The 8,964-nt window shown below is 40.9% G+C and overlaps 1 protein-coding gene across 1 annotated transcript; it reads right to left on the reverse strand.

Annotated features, from left to right (window-relative positions):
• On the reverse strand, positions 1 to 8,732 carry rem1 (RAS (RAD and GEM)-like GTP-binding 1). The gene is made up of 5 exons (XM_034868290.1): positions 8,500 to 8,732; positions 6,156 to 6,592; positions 3,113 to 3,195; positions 752 to 959; positions 1 to 646 (listed from the first exon to the last, which is right to left on the reverse strand). Exons 2-5 carry the CDS (start codon positions 6,556 to 6,558, stop codon positions 369 to 371), a joined length of 972 nt encoding a protein of 323 aa, XP_034724181.1. The 5' UTR covers positions 6,559 to 6,592; positions 8,500 to 8,732; the 3' UTR covers positions 1 to 368.
• Between the last annotated feature and the right edge of the window lie 232 nt (positions 8,733 to 8,964).

An 8,964-nucleotide genomic window follows, 5' to 3' on the forward strand; every position in this document is an offset into this window, starting at 1 on the left:
GACTGTTTCTTTAAGACTTTATTCTGCACAGTGTTGAACTGAAAACTGTTGAAACCTCAAGAAACAGAACAGAGTACACAGTGGAAACTACAGGACATCCTGATGTACACACACACCGGCACACACACAGACACACACACAGTCAGTTTTTTCAGATCATCTTGAGGCAAAGTCACAAACATTGTGAGACCAAATGCTCAAACAGGTAAAATGAATTGTTCACAGTGATCGCAGTGATGTATGTAGGCTAACTGTCTGCTGACTCTGTTTGATGCTGATCTTTGTTGTTGAATTGCTGAACGTGAGAATCATCAGACACCATTGTAACAAACAGAGAGAGCTTCACTAAGCCAAAGAAGCTCATGTCCTTAGAGGACGGCCAGGTCGTGGCAGCTCTTGGAGCGCACTTTGACCGCCATGCGCTGGTTGTTGCGTGCCACCAGTCGGTCCAGGAAGCGCCGAGCCTTCTGAGTGAGACTCTCTTTGCGCTTGTAGATGGAGCATCGGCGCTGGACGGCCTCGCCGCCGTCCCGGCGGAGGCGGAGCTGTCGGATCACGCCCTCGAACAGCTCGGTCACATTGTGCTGCAGAGATGCCGAAGTCTCAATAAACTTGCAGTCAAACATCACAGCACAAGCTCGGCCCTCTGGGAAACAAAAAGAATAAATCATTATCATACCATCAGTCAACATTGTCAATTTGTTGTATATCAATATGTAAGTATATACCCACTGTGACCTCTGACCCCCACCTTCCACTGCGACTTCTCTGGACCGGACCAGGTCGCTCTTGTTGCCCACGAGAATGATGGGAAGGTTTTCGGCCTGGCGGGTGCGTCGCAGTGTGATACGGAGCTCAGCGGCGGCATCAAAGCTAGAGCGGTCGGTGACGGAGTAGACAATGACGTAAGCACTCCCAACTTTCAGACAGTCATCCCGAGAGCAGTCGTCCTCTTTCTCCTGAGAGAAAGTGAGACACAGAGGTAGGGTAAGGAACATCTTCATTTTATTTGAATCCAGATTTAAGATCTACAGTGGTGTTCGTAAGTTTGGGCACCCCAGATTTTTTATTAATGTGCATGAAGAAGCCAAGAAAAGATGGACAAATCTCCAAAATGCATCAAATGACAGATTAGACATTCCTATAATGTGTCAAAAAAGTTAGATTTTATTTCCATCATTTGGATTCCATCATTGCGTCTGCAAAAGTTTGGGCACCCTGCAGAGTTTCTAGCATGCACCTCCCCCTTTGGAAAGCTGAGACCTGACTGCGTCATAGATGGTTCTCAATCATCGTCTGGAAAGACCAGGTGATGTCAATCTTAAGGTTTTAAATGCCCAGACTCATCTAACCCCCCCCCCCCCCCCCCCCCCCCCCCCCCCCCCCCCCCCCCCCCCCCACAACAATGAGCACCATTGCTTCGTCTAAGCAGTCTAGAAAACTGAAGTTGAAAATAGTTGACGTTCACAAAGCAGGAGAAGGCTATAAGAAGATAGCAAAGCGTTTTGAGATGCCAATATCCTCTGTTTGGAATGTATTTAAGAAATGGAAGTCATCAGGAACAGGAATGGAAGTTAAAGGAAGATCTGGAAGACCAAGAACAATATCAGACAGAACAGCTCGCAGGAGTGTGAGAAAATCAAGTCCAAACCCACGTTTGACTGCATGATCCATCCAGAAAGACCTGGCAGATACTGGAGTTGTGCTACACCATACTTGTAAAAACATGGTCTTCATGGAAGAGTCATCAGAAGAAAAACCTTGTTTGCAAATGAACAAATAGACAAGCCTGATGCACTGTGGAAACAAGTTCTGTGGACCGAGGAGGTTAAAATAGAACTTTTTGGCCGCAATGAGCAAAGGTACATTTGGAGAAGAAAGGGTACTGAATTTAATGAAAGGAACCTCTGTCCAACTGTTGATTATGGGCGGATCAATCATGCTTGTATTGGTTGTATTGCAGCCAGTGGCACAGGGAGCATTTCACAAGTGGAAGGAAAAATGGATTCAATAACAGTATTGATTAATAATAACAAATTTTGGACGCGATGCCATCTGTGAAAAAGCTGAAGTTAAAGAAAGGATGTCTTCTACAAATGGATAATGATCCTAAACACACCTCAAAATCCACGGTGGATTACATCAAGAGGCGTAAACTGAAGGTTTTGCCATGGCCTTCACAATCTCCTGACCTTAACATTGAAAAAAATTGAAAATCTATGGATTGACCTTAAAAGAGCAGTGCGTGATGGACAGCCCAGAAATCTTTTGTAAGGAAGAATGGGCGAAGATACCTCAAACAAGAATTGAAAGACTCTTGGCTCGCTACAAGAAGCGTTTCCAAGCTTTGATACTTGCCGAAGGGGGGGTACAAGGTATTGACTCTGCACGGTGCCCAAACTTTTGCAGACGCCATTTTTTTGTTTTCTGTTATTTTGAAAGTGTAAATGATTGAAATAAAATCTAACTTTTTGTGACATATAATATGAATGTCTAATCTGTCATTTGATGCCATTCGGAGATTATTCCATCTTTTCTTGGTTTCTTTATGCACATTAATACACATTTTTACCTGGAGTGCCCAAACTTTCGAGACTTACTTTAGAAATGCCAATAATAATCTATGTTCCTGTTCCTATTTTATCTTACACACAGCATCCTTTCTGTTTTTTAATCTGCATTTAATAGTTGTTCTGTCAGAACTTCAGTAAAATATATTTCTGTGTAGGTACTATTAATATAAACTGTGCTGCTGTTCCACAATAAAAGCCTTTCCACGGTGAACCCCTGGGCATTTATTGGTAAGGAGCAACAGGAAGTTTGCTTCAATCACAAAGTTTAGCAGCACCTTTTGTTTGCCAGTGGTCGGGAGCTGTAATCCAACTGTATGGAAATTTGACCATATTCCTTCTAGACACCCATTTACTAATGATATTACTTTGAAAAAAAAAAAGCATGCAGCTTCAGATTTATTGTTATAAAAGTTCAATAACCTTTACACTTAAGGATTACTCGTTTTCCAGAACATTTGCATGACATTTATCCAATTGAAAATTAGATCTTAGGTCAAAAAGCATTTACACACACACACACACACACACACACACAGTACCAGTTCGTCATTCTCCCAGGTATCCATGACGATGAGTGTGGTTTCCTCTCCATCTACTGTCAGTGTCCGCTCGTATGTGTCCTCTGTAACAGACACAAACAATGAGTCTGAATTGTGAAGCCGATGTAGAAGTGCCTTAAACGTGCATTCTGTCTAATTTCCAGCAGTGGGAGACTTCACTGTCTCAAAAAATAAGTCTATTTCCATAGAAGTCATAGAAGTTTGTGGTCCCATTCATTTTCAGAGGGGTTGAAAATCAATCTTTAATGTTACATTAGCGCATTTAGCTTAGTGCGTTTAGATTAGCGCCATTGAAACCATACACAACACTGTCTTAGACACTTCATCCACCCCAGCTCTGCTGCTTCAATATGGTCACTTCTGGCTTCAAAACAACAGTCCACAAACTATGGGTAACATCACTAATGCTATGTTCATTATTAATATAGTCCATGGCTTGGGAACAGCGTTGCTTTAAACTGAATGCCAATGTCAGCATTACAACATGCTCACAATAATAACTCTAAGATACTAATGTCTGCTTCCAGGTTAGCATGTTAGAATGCAAACTCACTAATTTGCACTAACACACACACACACACACACACACACACACACACACACAAAAACACACTGAGGCTTGATGGGAATGTTAATAGTTTTGCTTGTTTTTCGGTCATGAATAAAACCAAGTGTTGCTAAAACCTGATGATTATGATAATGATGATTACCACTACAGTTATTACATTTACAAATTTCATGGCAATCTATCCAATAGTTGTTGAGATTCTTCAGTCTGGACCAAAGTGGTGGACTGACAGACAAACATCTTCATCCCTAGAGCCATCCTGTGAGCATAGCTAAAATAAATAACCAACATGGAGTACCAAAAACAAATCACAGCTGCCTTTATGTCTGTGATCATAGAGAGACGAACCATAACCAACCACAATGACATCACAGCTAAAAACATGAGGGAAACAACAGCCTCTGAGCACACAACAACAACAACAACAACAACAACAACAACAACAACAACAACAACAACAACAACAACAACAACAATAGCATGTAAAACTAAAGTGGAGAGTGTAATCAGACATGGAGCTCAGTCATCCTGTAAATTAACATCAGACTGGCTCTGCCCCTTTACACCACGTCAGACTCTCATTGGATCAATACAGGCTGTCAATCCTGGCCTCAGGCCAATTAACACGTGACACGGGAGCGGATCAATGATGTTAGGTCAGTCATGGTTTCAATGTCAAAACATAATCAGACACAGAAGCTGACCACGGAGCTTTTCAGGACTGAGTATGAAAGCTACAACACAACAAAATAAAACATGGTGGAAAACATAGACGTGTTCTCCAGTGATTCAGAGAAGATTGATCAATCTTCTAATCTACAGTAATAATAATAATAATAATATATTTTATTTTATTTATAACGCACCTTTCATTCCAAGGAATCTCAAAGTGCTACACAGGAGAAACATAACAGTATGTTGTGGCAAGAGTTAAGCATAGTTCCCAAAATGTTGAACTTTACTTTTAATACACCCCATCAGGTTGGTCACCTGCACCTAATAATTCTCCTGCAGCCCACAGAGCATTTTGTGAATAAGACATTTTATGAATAAGACATTTGTAAAGCTCTTGACAGGAAAACTACAACTGCCAACAAGATCAGTTAATCTTTCCTTTTACTTTTAAATAACCTGCCTACAGGCCTACAGCAGAATCCATTAGAGCTGTCAATCTTCCTCTAATACATATATATAACATCAAATGGGATTCATGCCAGGAAATCCAATTGCCACACAATATGATTTTTAATATTCCGATTACATTTAATTTAATGCTCAAATGTAGCCATTTATCATACTTAAGCCTATGCATTGCCGGTGCAACACATCAGCAGATAATTGTTCGTATGCGTTCTGTCCACTAGAGGGATTTCAAACATTAGGCTAGAAGGTGGCAACTACATCATTGCATTTCTGGCACACCACTTTGTTTGAATAATTTTCAACCACATGCACATAGCGACAAGCAAATGAGAACTCTGTGATATATCAAGTGTAGTGAAGCGGCTCCTTTTGTGTTTTTTGGTTTGCACAATAACAGCATGTTTGAAAGCACAGCTGAAACAATGTCTTGTAGGGCACGTATTAAGTGTATATTTGTACATATTCATTGATCACACATGGTGATGGGCTTAGGTGGTGTCATTTCATTGGGTGTCTTTAAGAGCTACCCCATTCATATGTATCATACAGTTGTTGGATCCAAGTTATTTCAAATCCCTGCATTGCTTTTTCCTCCAGAAATGCACAACATTTAGCCAAACAAAGATTCTGCAAATTGCTCAACCTGTGCAAATTAGCATCCAGCAGTTTCTGTTTACTGGGGACCCATATTCCAAATTTCTGCAACAAAACTTTGGTGTACTCAACATTTCCGGGTTCACCTAGTTGGCTACTAGACTAATGTGTCATAAACGTCCCATGGTGTTGTAAGTGTTAGCCAACATGCTAACATCATTGATAACTTACACTACATTGTAAACTAAACACTTATAAGCACCTGTTCCTTGCAGAATGTCAAGTTAATGAGAATACAGCTATTAGAAGTTTATATATATAGTTGTAGCGTTCTCTGACTTTAACAAATTAACAATAGCTGGCTCCATGAACCAAATAATAAACTCCTATTAGGAATTATTTGTTTCTTTTTGTCTTTTAGGAGTTACATAAATTCACTGTAAACTCACATAAAAGCATATTTTTGAAGACAGACTTATTTCTAGTATATGTATAGAGTAGTGATGGCCAAATAAAGCTTTCCCAACCAGTGTCTTTATTTTCTGAGCCCACGAGATGGCTCTTGGTTTACAGAAAAATGCCTAAGGCATTGCGATTCAGTGTATTCTCAACACTTTGTTTAACAGAGAGCGCCATCTAGTGGGCTCCGAAAATAAAGACACTGGTTCTAAAAGCTTCATTTGGCCATCCCTAGTATAGAGTATATGTTCATCCCACCTCCAGGTTGTTCCTCTTTCTCTGTGATCCCAGCAAAGATTCCTGCGAGGCTGGTCTTTCCGACGCCCTGGTCACCAAGCAACACCACTCTGTAAACACAATCTGAGTCACTTTGCGAGTCGTCGTCCGAGTCTGAACTCCACTGGGCGCGGTAGTGGAGTGACTTGTCTCCAGGGTGGTAGGACGCCGATTGTCCCAGAGGAAGGTGGCTGTGCTGGGGTTCCGGCTGCTTGGGGTCCGACTGGGTGCTGCTGGGGAGCCGAGGGTCCTGATGGTCTTGAAGGTCCTGAAGGTCCTGATGGTCCCGAGTCCAAGATGGATGCTGGTAGAAGTAGGTGGGAGGAACCGGCGTGCTTCCTCGCCGCCGCAGGGGCTTCTTCTCTCTTTGGGTGTTCAGGGTCATTTTACAATGGTAACGGCATCAGGACAGGACAGACCTGGGGGAGAAGACAGGAGGAATTAGGTTTTGGAATAGAGTCTTGGTCCCTAAAAATCCTACTGGCTTTTTGTCGACGGAAACAGGGCGATACTAACTTTCATTGTTTGCCTGAAGAAAAGAAAAAATACCATCCCTACAACACTGTAAGGTCTTTAACATTCTTGAAAAAAACAGGCAGCTGTGGCTCAGTGGTAGAGTGGTTTCATGCCAATTGGAAGGTTAGTGGTTCAATCCCTGGCCCTGCAGTCCCATGTTGATGTGTCCTTGGTCAAGCCACTGAAGCCATAGTGTGTGAATGGTTCCTGTAGTTGTTAAGACTAGAAAAGCGCTATAAAAGAACAGTCAGTTGACATTTCAAGAATCTCTTGAATGATGTTCAAAACGACCAAACCAAACCCCTCTCCAATATAATATCATTCTTTTCTGAAAAGATCAAATACGATGCCTTTTTTTGAATTTTCGTCCATTTTCTAAGGCAAAGTAGACACTGCGATGTAGAAATGTACTCCAAGGTGTGTCAGTACACTGTGACATCACTATTGTGTGGATACAGGTGCAACAGACTGGAAACTTTCAACCTGAGAGGGCTGAAAACTGTGATAACTCACAGGGTTAACACAAAAGATTAACCTTTCGTCCAATGGGATTCCGGCATTGACCAAAGAAAAGCTTCGGTGGCGACAATTTTACTGCAGACAAGACTTCAGGAAAAGATTTTCATTTGTTCATCACTAAATTCTCAAGCTTCTTTAACCCTACTCTCTTATCCAACAGTGACTTTAGTACCAGAAAGAAATCACAAGTCTGGCAGAAGATATCGGAGGGCAAGAACCCAGGACAATAAGTGCTTAACGTGAAGATAGAATAAAGTTATTCCTTGTTAATAGGTGTCATGGAAACTGTAAGAAAGATAATATGATAGAACAGAGTCATAGAGGACATTTTTTCCCCTACAGTATTTACACTGGAAGCCCATCTCTTTACATCCATGATGACACTGAGCATGCTTAGTATTGTGCTGTAAAGTAACTTTGAGTTGGATAAGTGTTTTTTTAATGACACATTATCACAATTATAACTTTAAAAAAAAAAAACAGACTGTTGTTTTTTTTTTTTTTTACAATTACCAACATAGACAGATTCAGGTTAATTAACTGTACACATAATTTAATTAAAAAAACATTAAAAATGATGAGGATTTGGAACTTTAGTCTCAAATTGAACCCTGGTTAATAGAAACTGAATGAACCCATGAGGATCTCTAGTATGCATAAGAGAGCACAGTCACACAAACAAACCTCCTACAATGAATAATTCAAGAGTTTAAAGGTGCCAAGTACAATAGTCAGATAGTGGGGGCGAGTTAGACCAGCTCAGAGCTCCGGTCTTAGGGCGTAGTTAGTGAACTAGTTAGTTATTATGGGTGAACAATACCAGCTTAAAAATCCTGCAAAATGACTTTCTATTTAATAATTTCTCCTTATGAATCCACAGAACTGCAAGCACAAGACAGTCAGGAGGTCAAAGTTCAAGTTTCTCACCTACATTAAAACATCATACAGTATATCACCGCTTTAGTTGAAAAGAGTTAGTGAACTACATCATGTCAGGCACTTTTAGTAAAGGGACAACAAAAACTTGCACCAGTAAAAAGTACGAGACGTGTGTTATTTCCAAAAATTAAATTCACACATGAAATGCATAAAGCTTTATTACCAATACCTTGGGAAAAGTCCCAAACTGTTCCTATATGTAAATGTAGCACATGATGTTAATTGTGAAATACATGTTTTTGCATGTTTAATAGCTGAAAAATATGTGCCGATATATTTGGTTTAGACATAAGGACAACATTATTCTCTTGTAAGAGTGTGAGTAATGGATAGAGATGGTAGAGTAACTTACCGTGCACCCCCATGAACGGTCCAGTGTCCCTGCAGCCTCAGTCTCTCTGTCTCTTTTCAGTGTAACAGTACCCTGGTGCCACAGTAACCCGCCTGGAAAACAAAGTTCCACAACAGCGTTAAAAATTCAGCAGTGGAATCACAGAGTTATCTACCTCCCTCCCTTCCTCTGTGCGTGTGTGTGTTTGAGTGTGTGTGTGCGTGTGTCAGAGCGACAGCAGAGGAGAAACAGATAACTGTAGAGGGAGTGTTAGTGTGTGTGTGTGTGTGTGGGGGGAGGGGGGGGGGGTTATCAGTGTGAAGGGTTGACTTGGTTTAGGGAACATGTTGGTCACTTCCTGTTTGACGTTATGAAACAGTTCAGTCAGGATAGACTAGTTTCCATATCAAATATTACAGGATAATGTTTTTTTTTTTCATCAGGTCCTAAAGTCAGATCAAGGATGAGCTTTCTAGTCATCAAGAT

This window comes from Etheostoma cragini, chromosome 4 (genome assembly GCF_013103735.1).
Source record: "Etheostoma cragini isolate CJK2018 chromosome 4, CSU_Ecrag_1.0, whole genome shotgun sequence".
Classification (NCBI taxonomy): domain Eukaryota; kingdom Metazoa; phylum Chordata; class Actinopteri; order Perciformes; family Percidae; genus Etheostoma; species Etheostoma cragini.

What these genes read in the sequence shown, in the direction of transcription:
- rem1 (XM_034868290.1), bottom strand. Translation starts at nt 6,558, where the DNA reads ATGACCCTGAACACCCAAAGAGAGAAGAAGCCCCTGCGGCGGCGAGGA. An exon ending in GAAAGAGGAACAACCTGGAG is followed by an intron (nt 3,196 to 6,155) that starts GTGGGATGAACA and finishes TGTCTGTTACAG; the next exon opens with AGGACACATACGAGCGGACA. An exon ending in CAGAGAAGTCGCAGTGGAAG is followed by an intron (nt 647 to 751) that starts GTGGGGGTCAGA and finishes TTTGTTTCCCAG; the next exon opens with AGGGCCGAGCTTGTGCTGTG.